We start from the raw sequence: 26,111 nt of genomic DNA, 5'->3' as shown, positions 1-26,111 counted from the left end.
TCACCCATGAATTTTTAATTTTTCCAGATGTCTCTTGAACCCACTCCTGTTTTCTGACTGCTCATCCAAATGTACCGTCATGTACTTGCTCATGAGGTTCATGAAGCTCCTGGGCCATCTGTCACTCAGATTTGTGAAGTCTTCTAGGATTCATCCTCATTTTCATGATACTTCTCCCCACCTCCCCCAGCAGTAGTCAACATCAAAGAGCTACAGTGTTTGTGATTTTTTGCAACCCTTCATCCATTATGAAAATATTAAGCAAAATGTATCTTAACAGAGATGCCCAGAGGATTGAAACCTTAAAACCCCCTTCCCCAGCGCACACCAAGATACACACACACAATTTTTCCACTTCTCCGTCCAGAAAACTGTTTCTGTACCTGTTTCTGTCTACCCTCTATCCCCTTTATTGTAGCTTTCTATCCATGACTGAACATGGGGTTAAGGAGGAAGATGAGAGGCTCAGAGAGGTAGACTCATAGCAGTCTGAGGACAGCCCTAGAAAGCTAAGGGGGGGACTTTGAGTGATTTTGCCTAGTCTGTGAGGATGCACCATCTGACTTTTCACTGTGCCCAAGACCCAAAATAGCCTACAGAGATGCATGCATGTGCCACATTGTTGTGATTGTTGTTGTTGATGTTATTATTATTCTTTTTATCATTATTTTAGTATTTGTTAAGCACTTACTACATGTTCTGCTATGACACTGTCCTAAGCACTCTTAGATACAAGTTAATCAGATCAAAGCCCCCTGTCCCACATGAAACTCACAATCTGTCGGAGAGATATTCACTTATGAGGAACATTGTCCCCATCCCTATACCAGTACCACTGTAGAGCCCTCAGGGAAGGTCACATATTGAAGGAAAGTCCATGTTGGAGTAAACAGAGGAAGAACATGATGCATGGTGCTTGGCACATGGTGAGCGCTTAACAAATACCATAATTATTATTACCCAACCTCATATTCATCAACTGTTGTCCCTCTTACTTAGATTGTGAGCCCCATGTGAGATAGAGACTATGTCTGCCATCTTGGTTGTATTCTAGTCACACTTAGTAGAATGCTCTGCACACAGTAAGCACTCAATAAATACTAGTGATTGATTGAGCACTCTTGTTTAGACAGTGAGTCCCCTGTGGGAGAGGGACTGTGTCCAACCTAATTATCTTGCATCTTACACTTAGTACTGTGCTTGTCACATAGCACGTTACAAATTCCACAGTTATTATGATGATGCTGCCAGTACGAAAGCCCACCAGGTAGAAATCCTAATCCCTGGAAATGGATTATTTTCAAATAACCATTTTATCCCTTGCAACAAAACACAGGGGGTGTGTACCGTTGTGCAAAAAATGAAAGTTGTATATAGGTTTTACTGTCCTATCTTATATTCAGCATCATTCTTATTTATGAATTGGTGACCCTTCAAAATTCAAATGTAAATCATGCTACAGTTAAATGTGAAATTGATTCCACAAGATTTCACCTGTAATTTAAGTGGGTGTAGAGGACTTTGGCTTTTTCATATTGATTTCTGAATCCTTTTTAAATGCCAAACTCCCACCTGTCATGCCAAGGGCAAAGTTATTTCCCAACCCATTATTTCTGTGCCAGTAGGAAAGGTACCAGAGCTGAAAACCTTCGAGTAATTTAGGTCCTGATTTTATCATATGACTAATTAATTTGCTTGTGATTCAGCGGCAGCCTCATTAACTAACTGCTAACTTCTGAACAAGTGCAGGTGAGGAAGAAAGATGTGATAAAAGTTTCTGTCAGTTTTCAGTCTTGGAATTTTGAGGTGAAACCTAAAATATGTCGTTTAGAGTAGAATATGCAGTCCGATTTTAGAATGCTGAAGACACAGAATAAAAGGAACAGCTTTCACCTAAATATAGGGATAGAGCAAACAGTTTTTTGCCAAGGGAAGATAGATGCTAACCTATGGAAATAATAATAATAATAATAATGACATTTATTAAGCGCTTACTATGTGCAAAGCACTGTTCTATGGAAATACCTAATGAGACAGAGTTTCCTGTTCATCTCTATAAAAATACCTCACATTTTCCGCTCACCAATTTTGAATGAGCAAGAAGCCGTGTATATTTCTTCAGGCCATTACAGCGGTCACATTTTTATATCTTCGCCTGAAAGTAGATTTAGTTTTATTTGCTGTCTTTCTGAATTTATTCATTTTCAACAACTCGGGTAACCTTCAAGTCATTCCTTTAAGAAAGCAAGGATTATTTAAAAGCACACAGACATGGTTTTTGACAGGGCTGTTTTCTTTTTTCCAGGTGACATTTACAAAGAGGAAATTTGGGTTAATGAAGAAGGCTTATGAGCTGAGTGTTCTGTGTGACTGTGAGATTGCTCTAATCATCTTCAACAGTACCAACAAACTGTTCCAGTATGCCAGTACTGATATGGACAAAGTGTTGCTGAAATATACGGAATACAATGAACCACATGAGAGTCGGACAAATTCAGACATTGTTGAGGTAAGCTTTGATGCTTATTAGGCTGCATAATGTATTTTCAAGGCTATTATAGCTGATGGGACAGTCAGGAAAAATACGTCACAGTTTTGAACTTTACTTAATCTTTTACTAGTAACATTCATATTTTGCTCTTTGGCTTTTCTATCATCTTTAATAAAGAAAGTTACAGGACTATTAGCTAAACCAAAGTTTGATTGCGAAGTTAATTCAAATTTAAAGGACCACCTTTCAGAAGCCAACATGGCAGAAGTAAAGAGGCTTCATGTTGAAATTGCTAAGTCAATTAAATATGTACAGTCATGGCTTCAGTTTGATTAGAATCTGTGAGGGATTCCTAAACTCATGCAATGGCTTTGTGAGACTGGCTGGTAAATGCCTAAGGATGTAAGAAAGATCACACCATTAGGCCACTGCTCAATATTCAGTCTTTGATAGTAGGATGCTTGAAGGAACACTGTTATGACTGACTTATTAAGACATCAGTCCTAATAGCTGCCCACCAAAAATTCTCAACTTTTCCCTGTTTGCTGCCAGTTTTCCTTGAACCTAGGCTATTTTTATCCTGCACAACTTCCTGTAGTAATAAATTCCATACCAATCCAGCAGTAGAATTTTTAGGAGAGTTCTATTTCTCGATAAACTTTCAAGAAGCTTACACTCTAATACAGGAGACAGACCCAAAATAATTTCAGAGATTGGTGACAAAAGAGAATTGAAAGATTGACAAAAGAAAAAATAAGTGCTTAAGTAGTAGATTATGTAAAGTCGATGTGCCAGTGGGGGATTAATATGAGTACAGAAATTCAGAGGTGGTCATAGGGAGGGGATGACCTTGGAGAAGGAAATTGACTGGGAAACAACTCCTGGTGGAGGCGGGTAGGGGGGTGGAATTAGGAAGGCTTGGAAGATGGAGAGAGCCGTGGCCTGGCAGATTTCAAGAGACTGGGAGGGAGGTTCAGGAAATGGGGAAGGCCTGAGCAAAGGGAGTGGAAAAGAGAAAAAGACAGAAAGGCCAAGAGAGACAGGGAGTGAGGGAAAGAGAAGGGGGGTGGTAATAATAATAATATTTGTTAAATGGTTACTAGGTGCCAAGCACTGTACTAAGTGCTGGGGTAGATATGAGATCATCAGGTCGCACGTGGGCTCACAGGCCCCAGAATGTGAGAAGGCTTCCTGTGAAGGACCATGAAGCTTGGGTTGGGGAGTGAAGAAGGCTGATTGAAGGTGAAATGAGGTGGAAGGAGCCTTGAAGCCAGTGGGCAGGAATTTTTGCTTGTCACCAAACAAAATCGGTGGCCATTGAAGAAGAGAGAGATGTAACTTTAGGGGAAGGGACAGAAGGGAATGTGACTTTTTTTTAACTTACCCCTCCCTCCTTTGGTGTTTCTTAAAGTTCCCCAGGCTACTCTCTCCTTGGCTGCAGGACCAATGTAGGTTGGTCAGAAACTCCTGCCCCAGGCCTGGGAACAAGAGTTATTATACTGTGCCCAGGCAGCTGAGTGTAGTATAAACCGAAGAGGGAAAAGCTGGAAGTGGAGAGACTAGTGAGGAGGCTGATACAGTTATTGGATTACGAGAGGATGAGAGTTTGAACCAGGATGGTGGCCTTTTGGGTGGAAAGGAAGGGGTGGATCTGAGAAATATTTACCATCTGTTTACCATCTGCTGTGTGAAGAGCATTCTGGTAACTTGCCACTTGATTCTGAGCAGTGAATACCAGGAAAGGACAGAAGGAGATGGAAATGGATCTGCTCCCTCTTCTTTTTATTCTCTCCGCTCATCTCTTCTCTGTGAACTGCTCTTAGGTGACCACTTAAAGGTCAGGGCTGCAGAAGGCAGGAACATTTTTGCTAGGTTCTCTTTTCTGATATAATTCCAGGTGCCAAGATAAAGTTATCGAAGGTTATGCTTCACATTCAGACAGGTCTCATGCCTGTGGAGTTGTGAGCAACATAATCTCAGAGCTTGTGGTGTCAGTATCTACCTGAGAGGTAGTACTTTGCTTTTCCAACTCTCACACTGCTGCCCCCCATTCTTGGGAGACTGGTCATGAAGTAAGAAACCCAGCATTCCTGGATAGTAACCGTCAATCAGGTGGCTTTCTGGAGCAATCAAGAGATGCTTGCAGGAACACAGTCATGTGGCAAAGGTAGCCTGTTTTTGCTAATTCATCCTAATACTTTTGGATTGCCAAGAAAAATGTAGCTCTGAAAAAATGTTCCCCCTCTCAAAAGAGCTATCTCTTTAAGGCACCATAAGGTGTTTTAGCAAAGAAAATATTCAAACCAGTTGGCAAAAAAAAAGATAATTAATGACCTGCCTATCACATTTAGGTCAGGGTCACTACGTGGGTTAATTAAAGAATTAATACCTTTCCCTTCTCTTGCCCTTTCTTTCTGCAAGACCATTTGTTTTATATCTTTGGGAAATTTCTCACAAATACTAATAAACTATTCCTTTTTACTTCATAGTTAACATAATCAAACAAGCATCTTCAGGGTCCCAGAGGTGAATTCATGACCTAAGATGCACCTACTTTAATGAAACATGCGTTAAGAAATTTCATCTGGTTACTGGAGAGAACTAGTGCCCATACTTTTATGATGTTTCATCTGAAAAATAACCTGTGGTTGACTAAAGTAGCAACTAAATGAAAGGCTTTGTCAAATGCTGGGAATCAGTGGTGGTGTGTGGAGGGAGAGGGAGCTGAGATGAAGGTGACAGGAGCAACCGATGGGCAGAATGTTGGCCTTATGGAAACTTAGGAGAGGAAAAGCGGGAAGGTTGGGATTTTTCTTTGCCTCTGCTGTCTTCCCAGCCCATACCAAGAAGAAGCCCTGACTTTTTTTTAACTTACCCCTCTCCCCACTGGTCTGTCTTAAAGTTCCTCTCCTTGGCTGTAGAACAAATGTAGATTGGTCAGAAATATCTTCCCCAAGCCTGGGAAAAAAAGAGCTGCTATTTATGTGCTGTGTCTTTCGATGACTTATTTGCTTGTGTATTGCTTTTGTATTTCAATACACGTGCACTCCGAGTTTGAGGACCGCTACCACCTTAATGATTCTGGAACCGTAAGACTACAGTCACTCCAGAAAAATGAACGTCAGGATCATCCATGCCGCTATTACAGGGGAGCTTCAGAACCAGAGAATCCTTGCCAGTGACCCAGGGCATACCCTGGCACTCTCCGTCATAGATAGCCCCTGTATGTACAGGGACATTAGCGGAGACACATGCCAAAGTGGTGGGAGAGTCATTCTAGTAAGGCAGGGGGCTATAAATTAGCACTGCTGGATTGAAACTTCTGGAACAGAGAGGGTGACCCTGTTCCCTTAGGGACTAAAACATAGCCAGAGTCTACCTGTTCAGTGCTAAAGGATATAATAATATCATGCATAATAGGCAGCATGGCCTAGTTTAAAAAGCCAGGAACTGGGAGTCAGGAGACCTAGGTGCTGGTTCTGGCTCTGACTTGCAGCTGTGTGACCTTGGGTAAGACACTCAACCTCTCTTTGCCTTAGTTTCCTCATCTGTAAAATGAGGTTAAAATATTTGTTATCCCTCTTAGATTTTCAGTGCTGTATGAGACAGAAAAGGTGTCTGATCTAATCATCCTGTAGTTACCTCAGGGCTAGGCACAGTGCTTAGCACATAGAAAGTGCTTAACAAATATTATTATTATTACTAGTGTAGTGCCTGCTCTTCAGATTTTAATGATTGTTGGTATTGTCCTCAACTCATCTCTCTAATTCCACCCTCGTATTCAGTCCGTCATCAAATCCTGTCAATTCTACCTTCTCAACATTGCAAAAATCCACCCTTCCCTCGCCGTTCAAACCGCTACCATGCTGATCCAAGCACTTAACATATTCCTCCTTGACTACTGCCTCTGCCTCCTCGTGGACCTCCCTGCCTCCTGTCTCTCCCCACTCCAGTCCATTATCAACAAAAACGTTTAGTCCACGTCTCCCCAGTCCTCAAGAACCTCCAGTAGCTGCCCATCCACCGCTGCATAATAATTGTGGTATTTATTAAGTGCTTACTATGTGCCAGGCACTGTTCTAAGCGCTGGAGTGGATATAAGCATTTGGGTTGGATACAGTCCCTTGTCCCACTTGGGGCTCACAGTCTCGACCCCCATTTTACAGATGAGGTAAATGTGCATCAAACAGATTCTCCTTACCATTGGCTTTAAAGCAGTCAGTTAGCTCACCCCATCCTACCTCACGTTACTGATCTCCTACAACAGCCCAGCCCGCACACTCGGCTCTTCTAGCACCAACTTACTCACTGTACCCCAATCTCATCTCTCCCCAACCTCTTTCTTACAGCCTCCCCCTAGCCTGGAACTCCTCCCCCACCATATACACTAGACCACCACTCTCTCCACCTTTAAAGCATTGTTAAGATCACACGTCCTCCAAAAGGCCTTCCCTGTTTAAGCCCTCTTTTCCCTGACTCGCTTTCCCTTCCTTTTGAAGTCGTCAATGCACTTGGATCTGTCACCTTTGGGCATTTGATATTTGCTTTATCCCCAACTCCAAAGCACCTAGCTACATATATTTAGATTATATGCTATAAATTACTTATTTATGCATATTAATGTCTGTCTCCCCCTCTAGACAGTAAGCTCGTTATGGGCAGGGAACATGACTGCTAATTCTGTTGTACTCTCCCAAGCGCTTATTACAGTGCTCTGCACATAGTAAATGCTCAGTAAATACCATTGATTGATTGATTATTGAGAGGGAAAGCAGGTAATGATTAGAGGATGGATGAAGTCATTTAGGGTGAGAGAGTATTTAGAAGGGAGGAGGAAAGTCTAAGAAAAACTAGTCCCAACACATCTGATTTTATCCCTGGTCTCTGTTTCATGGACAGAAATTGAGGAGCTACTAAAATAATTCTCAGCCATTTCAGAATGCAGATGAGAATCTTGGAGAAGCAGAGACCCGAGTAGTGCTCTAAGCACAGTGATGGAAGCTGGATGTTTTGAACATTTCGTGTCCTGATTGAACAGTGGAGTAATCTCCCCAAGGAGTAGCTAACATCAGATTGAAAGGACTGTATAGAATCCACTCTGACAAAATGGATTTAATCGTCAACGAAAGGAGCATTTAGATGAGTTCTTGTTGTAGTTTATTCAAGAGTACTTCAGAGCCACTTGTTGGGGCTGTAAAAATTAGGTTTTTTTGGTCTTGAGACTGCAAATGTCAGCCGGGCTTTCAGTTAACAAGTGGGCCCAGGCTTCCTATGGCCCCTTTACCCTATTGCCTGGATTTGAGTCCTGAAGAGTTCCAGTAACATGGTTGTGTATGACTACGTCACAGCGTGAATCCAGTTGAGGTTGCAGCTAGACTGCTTTAGGTGCATTATCATAGGGACAGCATTTAGATCTCTCCCAAAAAAATTTCAGAAAAATTTTTTCCAGGCCCTAGGAGTCTTCCTCACATCCCCTGTTCTTTTTTTTAATATTGTTTTAATATTCTGGGATTACCCTTGAGTAATTTGCTGCCATTTACCCAATGACATATCACCAGACTGACATGCTTCTGTTGGCACCAGTCATCCTGGGATAAGATCTGTGATGGTGCTTGGGGCCTCCTGAATTGTAGACTTTTGTCCATCCTGGAAGATTCCTTTTTATAGCATTATGATACAGAAGTTAGGTTTGTTTTGTGCCGGTGTAGGTGAAAACAGGAGTTTTCCCACAGTAAATTTACTCTAAGAAATATACCCTTTCTCATGCAGAAACCATTTTTAAGAAGAAATAGAAGGAGGCTTCCTATCAAATAACATTAAAGCTTGTAGGGCAGTGCCTAAATATTTCTGGTACTATGGTAGATCTTTATAATAATTATTATATCACAGTGGTATTAAACACTTCTTATAGACCAAAGCACCATGCTGAGTACTGGGATAGAGATACACAATTCCTGACCCACATAAGGGTCACAATCAAAGACTTTATTTCTATTCTTTTACACATACTGACTCAGGACTTCCTCTTCCAAACCTCGGTCTCATCCTGATGGCAAAATGTAACTTTGGCATTCACATACACACACTCTATCTATCTCTCTTTCTTCCATTCCATAGTGCTTCTGACACTGTTCTTCATCAAACTGAGCAAATTCCCAGGAGCAACCAGTAAGGCTTCCTCAGGAAAGGGATATGTGGGTCAAATTGAAATATAGGTGAAACCATAATTGCAAAACAAATCGCAGATTATGAGCCCCCATCTCCACTGCTCTTCCAAACACTATGCTTTTAATGGAACAAAGTCTTTAGCAAACAGTAGTAAGGCCCCAGTTTCATTCTAGCCAGGTATAACCCTCAGCTGTATATAAAGGTATATAGGAGGTATATAGTAGGAGATACTAAATTCTAACACCCTTCCCACAATTCTGATTGTGTTAACTAGTTTATTGTATGCTCTGGGCATTTGTCATAATTCCTAGTGCACAGTTTTGAAATGCTAATCAATCCAACTCTACAAACATTGGAGCAAAACAGGTGGATTGCTATATCACTGTCACCATTGAAAGGCCCTGAAACCTGTAAATTTGAAATTAAAGGAATTTAGCTAAATGTGGTTTGGTGGCAGTCTTTTGTTATTCTTCTCATTTGGGTTATTCCCCCCCCCCCCCCCCCCAACTGCCTGTAGTTATTTGCAAGAAAAAAGAAACTAAGTAGTTTCCAGTATTCAGTTTTAAATACAAAATGCCAGAAACGGTATTGTTGCAAGGTCAGGGAAAAACATTGTGCAGTATGTGGGTGTTAAAAAAGAGTCCTCTTAGCAAAAAAGCTCTACATAATTATCATGTCTTTGCTTGATAATTAGCCGTACCGTTACAATTGCACCACCACTCAGGAAAGCTGAACAGACAGATGAGAGTTTATAACTTGGAATGCAGTTTGAATATATATTTGGATATTATGCATAAATATGCCATATTTAGTACATGAATTAAAATTTTAAGGTATTGGTTAAAAATTGTTAAAAGTATATCAATGATAGAAGTCTGTTTTGTCTTTTGTGTCATCTAGATAGAATGTTTACTTTTGCAAATAAAACTGGCTAAAGGGCTTAACAATTCTGAAAGTGCACTAGTAACATGCCGGAGGCATTTTGAGAAAAGTGATTTGATAGCTGTACTTTTGAGGAAAGCTTGAGTTGGTTTTCACTCTATGCAGTGATCCTTCATATTCAAAGGTGAGATTTTGTGCTTGTGTGCAGTTGTGATTTTGTGTAAGTGACAATCTGTTCTACTCTGATAAATCATTGGTTTCTGCCACTCTAATGAGTTTTCACAAGCAGTGTCTATTACAGTTTCTTGAGTATGCCACTTATTATCATGCTCTTTCCAGGCCTCCATCTTTACTGAGCAGTCCCTGTCCTGATGACCAAGCACTGCACTGATCTGTCTTAGATTATATTTCTGAGATTTTGACTTCTTCCAAATCTCATCTAGAGCCATTCCGCGCAAGAAGATAATTGCAATCTATGTAACTAATGGTGGAGGAGCCACGGAGGAGTGCTTAGATGTCTTTAAAGCAGAAATGATTACAAAAGGCAAAGACCAAGAAATTTGAATATGGAGAGAGACTAATAGGATAAAGAGAAGCAAAATCCAATTTCTTTGCACTTCAATAATTAAACATACATTTTTTGGTATGAATTTGCTGAGGCTTAGGTACTTACAGTTCAGCCATTTTCATCATCATCATCATCAGTGGTATTTATTGTTTGCAGAGCACTGTACTAAGTGCTTGGGAAAGTATAGTACAACAGAGTCTGCCGACGTGTTCCCTGCTCACAAAACCATTTTGAGAAGGCAGTGATTCATACCAGAAAAAGCAAATGGGAAACAGAGAACCGAAACCCTTCCTTTTGTAATAGCTCTGCTTAACTCACCGATTGTCCGAGCTGCTCCCAGCTTTTTATTGGACCGAACCACCTCCTTCCAGAAGGTTCCAATTTACCAGAGGTTTCTGGGAAATGTATTCCTTCAGCATTCTTGGACATGCGGTTTCCAAGAAAGAGAATTACAGGAGTAGGGCTCCTACTCCTTCAGATGATTTACAGATGATTTACACACCCACTTAACATTCTAATAGCCTCACAAGTAATCTAGTATTTTTCTATGTGGGAGACTGTATTTCACCACGAGTTTAGAACAGTAATAATAATTGTGATTTTGTTAAGCACTTACTGTGTACAAAGCAGCATACCAAGTGCTGGAGGAAAGACAAGATAATCAGGTGGGAAAGAGTTCCTGCTCCACATCTGGGTTCACAGGCTAAGGGACCTTTTCACTGCCCTCCTTACTTAAGCATGATCCAACACTATCCTCCTCATGTGTCCTGCCCAACTAAACTGAGCATTGCCACAATGTCCATGAACTGACTGCATTTCAGGACCTCGGTGTTGTTGTTGTTATGATCTGATAATAATAATAATTGTGGTATTTGTTAAGCACATACTATGTCAGCCACAGTACTCAGCGCTGAGGTGGATATAAGCAAATCAGGTTGGGCACAGGAGCCTGTCCCAGTCTCACAGTCTCAATCCCCATTTTACAGATGAGGGAACTGAGGCTCAGAGAGAGACACGTGGCCATTCTGGGATTAGAACTCATGACCTTCTGACTCCCAGTTTCTTGCTCCATCCACTGTGCCATGCTGCTTCTCACTACACCATGTGGCTTCTCATTACACCATGTGGCTTCTCATTCTATCTGATCTGATTGTATTGTATCTACCCCAGCACTTAGTAAGGTGCTTGACACATAGTAGGAGTTGAGCAAGTACCAAAATTATCCATTAGGTCGTAAGCTCTTTGAGGGCAGGAATCGTGCTTATCAACTCTATTGTATCTATCCCGGTGCTTAGTACAGTGCTTTGTATACAATAAGTGCTCAATAAATGTCATTTATTGAATATTTGTTGTTGAGTGTGGCTTTAATATAGCCGGTTAAAACTGCTGATGAAACTGGGTATGCAGTCTCACGCATAGAAAAATACTGGATTATTTGTGAGGCTATTAGAATGTCAAGTGGGTGTGTAAATCATCTGTAAATCATCTGAAGGAGTAGGAGTCCAGTGTCCACTTCTCATTGAGTCTCTCATTCAGTCAGTGGTATTTGTTGAGCTCTTACTGTGTGTAGACCACTGTACTAAGCGCTTGGGAGAGTACAGTTCAGCAGAGTCGGTAGACGTAGCCCCTTCCCACAATTACCGTATAGTCTAAAGGGGGAGACGGATCCTAATATATAATTTTATATATACATATATACATATGTGAGTGGGGTGAATTTCAAGTGCTTTAAAGGGTACATACAGATTCAAGTGCAAAGACAACAAGAGTGAGAGGAAGTTGGGAAAAAGTGGGCTTAATCAGACTGGCCCTTTTGGAGGAAATATGACCGTAATAAGGCTTTGAAAGTAGGGAGAGTGGTGGTCTGGCATAAATGAGGGGGAAGAAATTCCAGGCTAGAGGGAGGACATGGGAAAGGGGTCTGTGGTGAGAGAGATGAGATTGAGGCACAGTGAACTAGCTGGTGCTACAGGAGCAGAGAATGTGGACTGAGGTAGGAGATGAGTGAGGTAAGATAGGATGGGCAGACTGATTGAGTGCTTTAAAGTCAATACACCCCAGCTTTATAGAACTTCAGTTTGTTATGGCGCTTGGTGCGTTATTCTTGCCAGTATCTGCCTGCCCATCTCTCAGAAGCATTCTGTTCTTCCTAATTTCATTTTCTATTTTTTTGCCTATCTGTGAATAGTGTAGCATACAGTGATTAGTACACTGTCCAAGCTGTTCAGTTACATTATGCTCTTAATGGCCAGTAGTGATGAGAAACGCTAAGCTGAGCCCACACAGTTCTGACTTCTCTGATCATACCATTGTGGAGTAGCCTTAGTCTCTCGAATTTCACAGGGCAGACATATTTGATTCATATTTACCAGAACCTGGTCTGCTGTGTTGTCAAATACATTCAGAAAATCCATAAAAGACAGTGATATCAACAGTTTTGATGTCATGCTTTGAAAATCACATCACCTCCTGGGTTTTGGAATGTAAGATATACTATGATTCAGAAAGTTATGCCAACAGTATGCTTCAGTCGACCAGAGAAGGATTCGACTAGGGTCTGGCCAGTAGTTTCTTTAGGAGGTTCTCTCACCTTTCTTCTTGGAGATGAAGATAATGACATTATGGCCTAGTGATAAGAGTATGGCGTCTGGAGTCAAGAAATCGGGAGTTCTAGATCTAGCTTTGCCACTGGCTTGATGTGCAACTTTGTACATGTCACTTAATCTCTTTGTGCCTCAGTTTCTTCATCTGTAAAATGGGTACATCTTAGATTATAAGACTGTCTGATCCAATTAGATCTACCCCAAGCTTAACACATTAGAAGTGCTTAGTAAATATGTTATTGTTTTTTATTTGAAGTGTTTGTGGGCTTTCTCTGGTGATATATATTAAGGAAGATTCTGTGGCACAATTTCATCTTTTGCATCAGGTTTTGTGTATGAATCCCATCAACCTATGTGCTTCCCATTTTTCATGGCTCTGACTTTGGTGTTTACTTCTTCTAAAGTTGAAACAAAGCCAGGATTCTGCTTTGAAAGACCCTATCCTCAATGGTGGAGGCCATGCTCAGAAAAATCATTGAAGTGTTGTACCCATTTCCACAAGGATTCTTCCCTTCTCGTCTGTAGTGACAGTATGTATGTGTCACAAAGCTTCCTTAGCAACGAATATAAGTCCTTGGTTTGGTGGTGGTCTGCATAGTCCTGGATCTTTCCAGCTTTGGCACCTCTACACTGGTCAAATATGTTTTTTAGCTTTGAAACATTGTAGCTGATACGTTTAACCTTTTTAGCCTTTCCCCACCCTGGAGTGAGTGTAGATAGGTGACCAAGATGTTCTTTTAAGACTTCTTAGTTTAATCATATTTTCACATTTAAATATCAAGACATTACATTTGTGTTTTAAGGGGAGGTACACCCACTTATCCTCGACTGCAGACTTGCATTCACACCAAAATCTGACTTACGGAAAGCATGTATTATAGTATCTATTTTGACACCACATGTGTGCATGCCAACCATCTATTTTGTGTGTGCGGTTTCCAAAGAGATTTACATTGTTAGACAAAGATCTCGTAAGATCCTAACAATGTCCTGTCCAAAATATGTAGTGCAAACACACGTTGTGACATAACTAAGTTGGTATCTTTGAGGAAGAAAACCTTAGCTTGCCTTCTAATCTCTAAGACCAAAGGTTTCATGTAAAGGCTTTTGAATACTTTCTTGCCCCATAATTTATGTTTGTCCACAAACCAACCCCACTTCAATCTGTAGAAAGTGATTTTTCGGGATGGACAGCCTTCTGAACCTTAAATTCTCACCAAGTCTGGACATTAGTTGCTGACCTTTCATTTCATTCAGGGAAAGCATAGGGTGATCAGTGTTTAGATTTGAAGAGATGTTACCTGTAGAAATTGATGTTCCCATGGTGTACGTCAAAACCTTTAGGGGTGAAACCTCAGAAAAAGTGTTAAATGGATATCTCAGGTCCCTGTCAGACTTCAGAAAAAAAATTCATGATTGGTCATTTAGGAGGATAGTCATTTGAAAGGATGAATAATCACTTAAATAACCACCTTCTTGCCTTGTTCTTTAATGCTTAAATAAATTATTAATGGCCATTTGAAATCAACTCCTGAATAACGCCATCAAAAAGTATTAAACTAATCAGGATTTGTAAGGTGAGGGTAAAGCCTCACTTTCCTGGGTTTACATCGATATTATTTCCATAGTATCAGTTAGATTTAGAAGTGCATGAGTTTCAGAAATGAAGAACTGTCTAGCCGTGTTTTGGAATCCAGAACAAAGATACCTTTTCAATCCTCGATTTGGAGTTAGGCTGTGTCCTAGACTGAAGCCACAGTGTCCTAAACCACTAAACCACTCACCCCACAGCCCATCTGTAAACCTTGCTTCTCTTCAAAAGCCACTTGTCAGTTCCAGGTGTAGCCAGCTGAAACACTGTGTGAGGTCTGAATGGCGACATCACAGATCTGCGTGTTCTTCAGAGTGAGGGCGAATCTAGCATCCAGCACCAGGCCCCGACTGATCTTCTGTCCTCCGTGTCCCAGAGACCGCCTCCATCTGGCTCTGAGTTTCCCACCAAGAGGCAGCATGGCCTTGGGTCCATGATAACCGGTTGGGCCAAGCAGCTGGGGTGGCCCTGGCAGATAGGGCAGGATGGGGCCTATTCCCACAGCACATGTGGGGTGTAGATCCGCAAAAAGCGTGGACCCTTCCCTGGCCAAGGAGTAGCTCTGCCAGAGTCCTTTGGAGACTGCGGTGCTGCCCTGGGCCAGCAGAGATAAGAGCCGCCTCCGTCCCCTTGAGAAGCAGCATTTCCTTGTAGCAAAAGCCCGCCCTTGGGAGTCTGAGGCCGTGGGTTCTAATCCCGGCTCCACCACTTGTCTGCTGTGTGACCTTGGGCAAGTCACTTAACTTCTCTGTGCCTCAGTTACCTCATCTGTAAATTGGGGATTGAAACGCTGATCCCCGTGTGGGACAGGGACTGTGTCCAACCTGATTACCTTATATCTACCGCAGCAATTAGAACACTGCGTGGCACGTAGTAAGCGCTTAACAAATAGCGTAATTATTCTTATTAATTTACAGCCTTCATCCCCATTTACGAGGAGGTAACCGAGGTACAGAGAAGATAAGTGACTTGCCCAAGTTTATACAGCAGACAAGTGTCAGGACCAGGATTAGACCCCAAGTCCAACTGACTTCAAGGCCACTTCTGTCCACTAGGCCATGCTGATTTTCTGTGCGTGTGAAGCTGTTTAGTACCCTGTACTCCAGTGCCCATCCCTGCCTTCTTGCTAGACTTTATTTAATTCTCTCTACACCCGGTCATTTTCTGCCCCTCTGGGCTTTATTTATGTTTGGTTTCTTCCCTTCATCATCTTAAATCATCTTTTTTTTCCATTCTTGCCCCTAGCAAACTTCTCACTTTATTTGGCTTTGCCCCCTGTGGGTTTCATACCCTTCATTCTTTCCCCTCTCACTCATTTCTCACCATTGTTGCTCTCTCTGTTCTCTTCCACAAGCCCAAACTGTCATATCTGCTGCTTCCTTTATACTGGCCCAGACCTCTCTGGAATCAGTTTTCTTCATTTTCCCTCATCATTCCCTCATTCCATCTCATTCTGACCAAACATAGTTATCAAGTGCCTGGGTGTGGATTTACTTTTAAAGGGAACTTAGAAAAGGAAAACGAGTTGGTGGTGATTATGCACAATAAGATACCCTTTTTTCATTTGCACACAAAACATTAGATTCTTCTCCAAAATGTTCTAAAAATAGAGAGCTCATTACATTAATACATTCCACTTAGAAACAAAAACTTAGAATTATGTGTGCCATTGCTGTAAAGATTCCAGACCTGCTGAAGAATGGAAAAAAGAAATTACTCTTTCAACTAAAAGGTTTTTTTTTAACAGTATTTGTTAAGCACTTACTATGTGCCAAGCACTGTTGTAAACACTGGGGTAGATACAAGTTAATCAGGTTGTATACAACCACTGTCCCACATGGGTCTCACAGTCCTAAGTCTCCATTTTACAGATGAAGTAACCGAGGCCCAGAAAAGTTAAGTGACTTGCCCAAGGTCACACAACTGACAAGTGGTGGATCTGGGCTTAGAATCCAGTCCAGTAGGGTTCTATCCAATAGGCCATGCTGTTTCTCCTTGGGTTCAGAAAAACTAAAGGAGCATGCACCTCACAGAGACAGCTAATCATAAAAAACAAGTCAAAAAAAAATATCTTTGGAGATCATTCACATCAGGCAAGGGGCAGAGCAGAGATTAGACCCCAGGTCCTCTGAATTTTAGGCCTGTGATTGTTCATTAGGCCACTCTGCTTCCCTACCATCAGCAATAGTATTCACTGAACATTGTGGGCAGAGATTATCTACCAACTCTACTGTATTGTACTCTGCCAAGTGCTTAGTATAGTGCTTTGCACACAGTAACTGCTCAATAAATACCATTGATTGATTGAGATGGCATACCAGGTGTTGGGGTGAGGGTTGGAGAGGGAGTGCAAACAATGTCAGAGAAGAGAAATTAGCAAGAAATTAGAAGATTTGTTTGGAAAGCGTTTAGATCGAAATTGGGGTACCACTAGACAGGAGTGTAGACATATTAACAGGAAACCAACTAATGGAGGGTTTGGGCCTTTATTTTACAACAGAAGGACTGAGGAACCAAAGGAGATTTTTGAGGAAGAGCTCTTATGTTTCGATTGGTGCTTTTCAGAGTATCTGGGTGCATAAAATGAAGTATAATTTGGAGGATCTTTTTGACGTTGAAATGAAAATTGAGTTCAAATTTTAGAAATTGGAGTTTTCCTTGAGCTTTCATTTTTTGAAATCAAAAATGCACCAATTGCTTTTTGAAACTTGAAATAAATTTGAGAACACTCTCCTATTTAAAAATAGTACATTTGGCATAAGACACTTCATATATATTTATTAAAATAAGTCATTTTTGATCATGCATCAAGCATAAGCTAAAACTCCAAAATTAGATCATGTGTAAAAGAAAATAAATTACCTGTAATTTTGTTGTAAAACTCCCTGCAAATTGTGGGCATTCATAAAATAATAATGACAACAACAATTCCTATTGAAGGAGTAGAAAATTAAATGGAAAGGGCATGTGTATACATCCCATGTGATTTTTTTTTTTGGTAGTGTTACTTTATCTTTATTGCTTTTGCAAAGCCATTGCGTTTGATCCCTTGGACGAAGTAGGGCAGATTAAAGTTCCAGAATAATTTTTCCTAATGTGAATAAGTATTGTCTACACAAACCTGGTTTATTTTACATCAGATTAAAAAAATAGGGTAGGTACATGCTTTCCACAGACATATCAATTTATTGTCAGTCATATTCTGAGGCCTAGTCAAGACGAAATCTGCCACCCTGCCAGTTAACTACAATGTTGTTATTTATAGATTCAACATAATCAGATCAGAAACAGCCCCTGTTCCACGTGAGCACACAGTCCTAGAAGGTGGGAGAACAGATATTTTCTCTCCATAATACAGATGAGGAAATTGAGGTCCTGTGAAGTTGTGACTTGCCCAAGGTCATATGGTAGTCAAGTAGAAGAGCTGAGATTAGATCTCTGCTAGATTCCCAGGCCCTGACTCTCTCCGGTAGGCCATGTGGTTGCAACCACGGGTAAAGGAAATGGAGTTCAGATTTCTAAAAGCTTCCAGTAAGAGTGCAATTTCACCTGATAACTGTGAGCACATTCTCCCGTTTTAGGATCAGTAATAAAGGGGCTAAAGATCTTTGAAGTCAAGATAATCATTGAAAAGATTTAAAGAATAAAGATTCCCAAGACCTTCAGGAACACAAAGGCTAGTTCAGAATCAGGAATAATGCCATGAAAAAGAAATATTTCCCTAAATGCCTGTGATACTATGAATATAAACAAACTGAACTGAATTGAATAATAATTAATATCAGCAACCATATTAATTATTTATTAATTAATATGTACGTTCCACATGGGGTTCATTGTCTAAGGGAGGAGGAAGAACATTACATATTACAGATGAGGAAATTTAGGCACAAAGAAGTTAAGTCCGGGTCACACGGCAGGCAGATAAATGGTGGAGTGCCAGATACTGGTTTGTTGCAATTCAGAGCTTTTAAAGACCCTCATAAGGTTTTTCTTCATGGTTTTGTTGCGGGATGTTGTGGAGTATTCACTGGATTGCTAGATTTTATTGTGGCTACATGAGGAGATTGCTGTGTTCCACAGAAATGCCAAAATCCCAGAGAGCTGATTCTTTCATTCATATCCCACAGACCACGACTCTAAAGCCTCCTTAAAATCACATCTCCTCCAAGAGGCCTTACCTGATGAAGCCCTCATTTCCCCTACTTACCCTCCCTCTGTGTCATCTGTATATTTGGATCTGTACCCCTTGTGCATTTGCTATTCACCCACCCCTGCCCCACAGCACTTATGTACATATTCATTCATTCAGTTGTATTTATTGAGCGCTTACTGTGTGCAGAGCACTATGCTCTCTCATTTCCCCTATCTGTAATTCATTTTAATATCTGTCTACCCCTCTAGATTGTTAGCTCTTTGTAGACAGGGATTGTGTCTACCAACGCTATTGTATTGTTTTCTCCCAAGCACTTGGAACAGTGTTCTGCACACAGAAAACACTCAATAACTACTATACATTTACATTTTGATGTTTCCCATCAAATCTTGCAAGCTGACAGTGGCTCTTGAATGCTTAAATGTAGTTATCTGGTGGAACTTGTGAATGAGGAAAAAAATCCCCTCTGTCAATTATTTCTAAAGGTCACACAGTTAATGACTTGCTGGGAGGTTAATTAGATTCTGAAAGCTTCTTCATAGCAATTAAATCTCTTATCTTTATGTTTGTAGTAAATAAGCTCTTGTATCTATTTGGATCTACTGTTTTAGACTAAGAAAGTACTTTATGAAATTTTCAGATTCTGGTTTTTTTTCTTTGCTAACAGAACATATCTCAAGAGCCTCAAGAATTCAAGGTGAATGCTTACCCAGAAATTGTGACTCATTCACCAGTGTTACAGATTTTTCCAATTTTGCAAAATACCGTTCAATCATTTTAGTTGTTTATCTTTTCACATAGCTCCGAGGGAAAAATCATTTTTATTGCCCCCATTTTATAGAAAAAACAGAAACCCAAGATAGTGATAACGCTGAAAGGATCATGTAGGCGTGTATAGATATTCTTTCCAAGAGTTTTCACGAGTACCTCTTTCTTTAATCCTCTGTATTTTAGGCCATCCCAGATATTCACCTAGCCTTCCCCCTTTTCTTTAAAAAAAAAAAAAATAGATATGTGCATGATGCTCTTGCTAAAGTAGATCATCATTTGTAGAGGTACGTATGAATATCACATCTCCTCCAAGAGGTCTTCACTAAATAAGCCCTCATCTCCCCCACCCATTGTCTCTTCTGCTATCCTATACAGTTGCATCCCTTAAGCACTTCGATACACTCCTCATTCGTACATCACTTTTATGGATATTCACATACTCTACTTGTAATTTATTTTAATATCTGTCTCTCCTTGCTAGACTGCAAGCTTCTTGGGGTAGGGATCATGTCTACCAATTCCATATTATATTTTTCCAAGCTCTTAGTTCAGTACTTCACTCCCAATAAGTGTTCAATAAATACAATTGCTTGATTGAGGCCAACTTCATTTTTTGCTTATTACCTATCAGTCAACCAAATAGTATTTATTGAGCACCTATTGTGTGCAGAGCACTGTTTTAAATGATTGGGAAAAAAAGAATAGACAGGATTCATGCCTTTAAGCATTTTACAATTTAGCAAATTATTTGGAATTATTTTTCCCCACTGTATTTTTTTACGTGACTTCAGGCACAATTGTACAACCTGTCAATTGAGTTCAGGAGATATTAATTTCAGAGCAGTTGGAGAGCAGTTTCTATATAATTTTGAGAAAAGCCATGCACCCAAATGAAAAACTAGCCACACCATCCAGTTCAATCCCAATTCAGAAACAATTGCTGGGTTGTTTTATAAAGATTGATTAATAATATCCCCAAATTTTCATCATAATTTTACGTGCTCATGCTCCTCATATGATACATTCTGCTTGTCAGTCATTATTGTATAATAGATGGTTCATCAGAATTGCAAAAGAAGAGAATTTTTGCAGTTATGTGAGGAATTTTGTGCCTTCCGTTTTTGCACATTTTTGGGATAACTCCATACTAATCTCACAGGTGAAAGATTTTTGCTGTAAGAAGGCTATGTGATTGGTTGATTTTTCTCAAGTGACCGAGAGACCCATTTCTACAGCTCTTGTATGCATGTTTTTCTTGTCCCACTTGAATCATATAAAGATTAGTCCTTTGACCAGGGAAAAGCATTTGAGGACTAAAATAGATGTACACATTATGTGGGTTTGGAATCATCCATACATGCCAGCTTTTTAGTTCAATTTTAGCATGTCTCATATGTGACTTTGACTTATTTGATGAAGGATATATTATAGATAAACATTTGAGAAGCTTGCCCTTTAAAAACAAAGTTAGCTACACCAAAGGATTTCCCTTTAAAGGTGTTTTTAGGTGAAATTAAGACGCCTTTAGTCACAATATATGTATTCCCAGGGCACCTTTTCATTTTTCCACCATTTTTTGTTTAACTATGCATTCTAGTTTCATTTCTAGAGAAATGTCCATGAAAGAACAAATGTAAAAGATTTTTAGGCGATACAATTCTCTTTAAAGCTTGATTCAAGGTTCTCTTTAGTTGAAAATTGAAACCTTAAATCTATATCTTACGACCTTGATTTTACTTCACAGATGTGTGTTTCTTTCCCTAAAACATGATATCTCTGGCTGAGAGACTGGAAAAATCTTACATGCCTGTGTAACATTCTTATAACCTAATAGCTCTGCTGCTTTTCTCCCAATCTAGTCATTGGAGAATGTTCTTTGTTTGTGTAGTCACTGTTTCGCATAGTAACAGCTTGTTGTATTTTGGTCTGTTTGCCAGAGGGTAGGTTTATTTTTAAATCCCTGAACTCTAAATTTTCTTTATTTTTCCAAGATTGGAAGCAGCTGAAATGCCTGGAGTTACAGGTTGAAGGCTGTTTGACAATATGTGAGGGGAAACTGCATTCCCTCCCCCCTTTGTGTTTTTTTTTTTATTTTTCCTAACAAATGTCTCCTAACTGGTAGTTGTCTAAAAATAGAAAACTGCATGTCTAAAAATAGCTTGGCTCTCAGTCTTGCCAAGGAAAATGGAGAGGAATAGGCGTGGAATAGAAGGCTGAGTAATCCAGTTCTATTCATTCAGAGATCCCTTTGAGAATGCAGGCGATGATAAAGTGCCCTCAAAAAACCACAGGCCTGACTTGCTCTCTTCAGACTTCTAGGTGCCAATAAACATTTTAGCCCAAGGATATATTTTTCCTCATAGGTCGTAAACACTTTCTGAAAGACAAGGCTTTGTTTCATGGACTCTGACTTACTGTCATAAATAACTGGCTTTCCTAAGGTCCCCTTCCACCCTCCCGCCCTTTTTTCTGAAAGATTTTCAAATAAGCATGGGCATAGAGCCTTATTTAAAATTCCATAAAATGATGCATTTGCCATGGCGATCTTGGGGGAAGAATTGCCGGGTAAATCAGAAAGTCAGGATCAGTTTTCTTGAATTTCAAAGATTTTTCGAGGAAAGAGAAAAGCTGCCTTTCTGATTGTTTTTGGCAAAAGCTATGGAGGAAACAGCTGTTTTATTCACAGTCAACCTTGTTATCTTCAAATATGCTGGGTGTTACACACATAGGCTTGTAGATGAGTAAATACCCCGGTGAAGCTTCAGTTTGCCAAATGACTGTTGACACGTCAGCATACATTTGGCCTTCTTCGTAAACCTTTCTTCAGCCCCTCAATCCTAAACCCTTCCCCCCGCACCGATTAAAAATTTTGAACTCTTAGAAAATAACATCTTGTCCAGTGTGAGATAGTTATCAGTTTGGATAAATGAAATTCTGAGGCAGATGTGGAAAAAAATGGTCCAGGCCAAGTTTGTCATTGTAACATGGTTTCTCATTTTGTTTTGCTTAAGTAATCTGAGTAAGCAGGTCAAACTTAGCAACAGGGTGTGGAAATGTCAGCATAGTTCATGGGGTTATGTAGGTCTTGAGTATTGTTGTGTCCAGTTCCTGTAATGCTCCCGGTGATAAGGCTCTTGCGACAAAGAACGATAATTGATGGAAGGGGACTTAAATCATTGCGAGAAGAATCAAGGCCCTTGTGTCCGTGTACATTGACTCTTCTGGTCTCCTTCCGTCTTGTAAAGTATTTTATCTTCTTGCGTGTTGGCGGCCCCCTGCCGCTCTTTGTAATGGATGCAGAACACAAGTGATTCCTTTATGCAGTACACAGGGTATAATTGTGTCTGGGTGGTGTATTAGTAATTACCAAGCTGAATTCTCATATTGTATCTTTACTGCAGGCAAGGAAAAATGGGACACACAACCCAGCACAACCATTCTTAACCTAGATCGCGAGCTACTTATAGCTGTGTTCCCGAGACAGAGATTTCTGTGGGCACATGCATTTTTCAGTTGTACTGTTAAATAATTTCTGCTATGGAGGATACAAAACTTGGCTATTTCCTGTGTGGTCTTACAACATTAACTTAGCCGTGCAGTGGCATATCTCAGCGACTGATTTAAATTATGATAAATTCAGACAAGTAATATTTGCTGCAACTGAAATAATCAAAGTGGTAATATTAGAGTCATATTAGAGACTGGACATGCTAACATGAGGTAATCCGTAAATAACTCAGGTGTACGCAGCTCAGTAATATTTCCAATATTTTCCGTTTGCTTTATAATACGGATTTCTTTCCTCAAGTGTATTTAATGATTTTGGCACAGGTTCTGTTAAACTTCAGAAAAAGCTGACATTTGTTTTTTGTTACAGTAAACACATCAATTAATTATTAATATCTGTACTATAAAATTTGTATCTCTTCCTTATATATTATGTAGCTGATATTGATTGGACTCCCATTTGCCTCCTATTCATAGAGGTTTTTAGTGTCCACAATATTATTTATCTCTAAAGAAATTAGATAATATCGGTTGCCCGATTTACAGCATGTAGTAATAATTATATCTGATTTATTATATATTTTAAATCAAATAGCACAGTGGCTAATAAAGAGTTGCTAGCTTAATATTTGCACATCACAGATATGTGTTGTTTTCCAGGATTAAATTGGAATTAACCTAATACTGATATGCTTTACAAAATGATTTACAAAAAATAATTATTGATATTTAAATCCAAAAATTGTTTTCCAGCTCTTGTACTTTAAAAATTTACATGTCTCTCCATTCTCTCTTCTGATTATCTTTTGTGAACGTACAAATCTACCATTGCAAATGCTGATTTACCGTTTGTTCAGTTTACAACATTTTCATTACACGTATTGATAAAAAGGGTAAAACCTGTGTAGTACACAAAAGATTTACAAATTTAAAAATTCAGAGCCATTTATATCTTCTGGTATGAGCTATATACTACTATGATTGCATTTTATAATGCAATATTATTTTAATGTACACACACTTCAGTCTGTATAAGTATACAAGCATTGTTTTAAAAATCAGGCAGTATATCAGAAGGATTACTAATACGGAAGCAAATTACAGAAAAGTGAATAGGAATAGTTTAAACAGAACATAGCTGTTTCTCCTCCACTTGAATATCAAAAATACTGACAGTAAAGAAATTTGAATATTGATTATGTGCTACTTTAAAAATATGATAGGTTACTCTAGTAGAGTAGTAGTCCTGTCAAATCAATCAATCATGTTTATGATGTGCTTACTGTGTGCAGAGCACAGTGCGGTCCCTGTCCACAAAAAGCTTATAGTCCAGAAACATAGAAACTTTGAGTCTCAGATGGGGTTAGGGGCTGTAACCAGATTTTTCTAGTATCTACAGTGCATAGTACAGTGCATGACTCTTAGTAAGTACTTAACAAATACTATTATCATTGCCATTTACCTCTGTAACTTTGGCCCTTACCTGCAGATTGAGTATACAAAATTGCACCTCCTTTATTATCTACTGGAAGAGAACTTAAAATGGTTCTACCATGAAATGTCTTAAATGGGTAGTCACGTGATTTCTGTGGACGTTTTGAAGATGGAATGATGAGGTTTACTCCAAATTCAGCTGTTGTGTGTAGGCGTCAGTGCAACTTGTTAGCACAACCTATTTGCCCCATCTGCTCTCCCCCCCCACCACACATACACACACACACACAAACACCACTTCCTCTTTTCCTAGTCATCCCTGTGCCCCCTGACCTGGCTCTTCCTCTCATTACTTTATCCATCTCTTATCACTTCATTCACTGCCTTCCCTTCCCTGCAGCAGTCTCCTTTCTTGGCCAAAACAAAGGAACAATGTGACACTGTTTCCGTCACCCACATACTTTTTTATTTTGAGGAGTAAGGAAGGTAGGATCACACAAGACGAAAAAGTTTGCAAAGCCCAGTTCTTGAATTCTATTTTTAGGATAACATGTCTATAATAATAATAATAATGGCATTTATTTAGCACTTACTATGTGCAAAGCACTGTTCTAAGCGCTGGGGAGGTTACAAGGTGATCAGGTTGTCCCACGGGGGGCTCACAGTCTTAATCCCCATTTTACAGATGAGGTCTATATCATTACTACTCACGTGTGGAGATGTGGTACCACTGCCTAACCCCAGTATGGTCACAGACTTACTAGGGAAACTAGGGAGAAATCAATCAGTGGTATTTATTGAGCACTTATTGTGTGCCAAGCATTGTACTAAGTGCTTGGCAGAGTTGGTAGATCTACTCCTTGTCTACGAGGAGAGCAGGGTGACCTAGTGGAAAGAGCTTGGGCCTGGGTGTCAGAGGACATGGGTTCTAATACTGGCTTTGCCAATTGCTTGCTGGGGACCTAGTGCAAGTCACTTTACTTCTCTGTGCCTCAATTTCCTCAACTGTAAAATGGGGATTAAATCCTACTCTTTCCTACTTTGAGCCCCATGTGGGACAGTCCCTGTGTCCAACCTGATGAACTTGTATCTACCCCAGTACTAAGAACAGTGCTTGATACCTAATAAGGGTGTAACAGGTAGGAGCTTACAGTCTAAAGGGAGACATTAAAATAAATTATAGTTATGTACATAAGTGCTGTGGGGCTGAGGGTGGGCTGAGTATCAAGAACTTAAAGGGTACAGATCCAAGTTCATAAGCAATGCTAAAGGGAGAGGGAGTAGGGAAAAGAGAGCTTAGTTGGGGAAGGCCTCTTGGAGGAGATGTGATTTAGAAAAGTATTTAAAGTTGGGAGAGTGGTGGTCCGTCATCCATGAAGGGGGAGTGAATTCTTGGCCAGAGGGAGGATGTGGCAAGGGGTAAGCAACAGGTTAGTGGGGATTGGGGCACATTGAGTAGGTTGGCATTAGAGGAGTGAAGTATGCCAGCTGAGTTGTAATAGGAAATTAATTAGAGAAGAATAGGAGGGATGAGGTAACTGATTGTTTTAAAGTCATGATGGTAAGGACTTTATTTGGATGTGGAGATGAATGCCCAACCGTGAGGTATTTGAGGAGTGAAGAGACTTGAAATGAACATTTTTGTAGAAAAATGATGTGGGCATCATAGTAAAGTAAGGACTAAGACTGGGGATAGACAGGAAGCGGGGAAGGTCAGCAAGGAGGCTAAGGCAGAAGTCAAAGCAGGAGATTATAAGTGGAACGGAAGATAGTAAATAACTAGTGACTTTAGAAGATCAGAAGAAATGTAGGTGCCAGAATCTCAAAAAGAGCAAGATCTAATTCATCTGAAACGAGACCCCAGTTTACCTTCAAGCTCCAATAGGAGGAAACCAACCTCCCTCAATCTTCTCCCTTGTCTTCAAAGCTGGCATACTCCT

The 26,111-nt window shown here is 40.1% G+C and overlaps 1 protein-coding gene across 5 annotated transcripts in view; it reads left to right on the top strand.

The window, feature by feature from the left end:
* Positions 1-26,111, top strand: part of MEF2C (myocyte enhancer factor 2C) — a 175,501-nt gene that overhangs the window by 75,476 nt on the left and 73,914 nt on the right. For all 5 annotated transcript variants that reach the window (XM_038765868.1, XM_038765867.1, XM_038765865.1 and 2 more), the window contains exon 3: positions 2,306-2,509. In XM_038765868.1, coding sequence (XP_038621796.1) covers positions 2,306-2,509 — 204 coding nt within the window. The remainder of the gene's footprint in view (positions 1-2,305; positions 2,510-26,111) is intronic.

The sequence above is a fragment of the Tachyglossus aculeatus genome, chromosome 23 (assembly GCF_015852505.1).
Source record: "Tachyglossus aculeatus isolate mTacAcu1 chromosome 23, mTacAcu1.pri, whole genome shotgun sequence".
NCBI lineage: Eukaryota > Metazoa > Chordata > Mammalia > Monotremata > Tachyglossidae > Tachyglossus > Tachyglossus aculeatus.
This window is presented reverse-complemented; position numbering and strand designations above follow the sequence as displayed.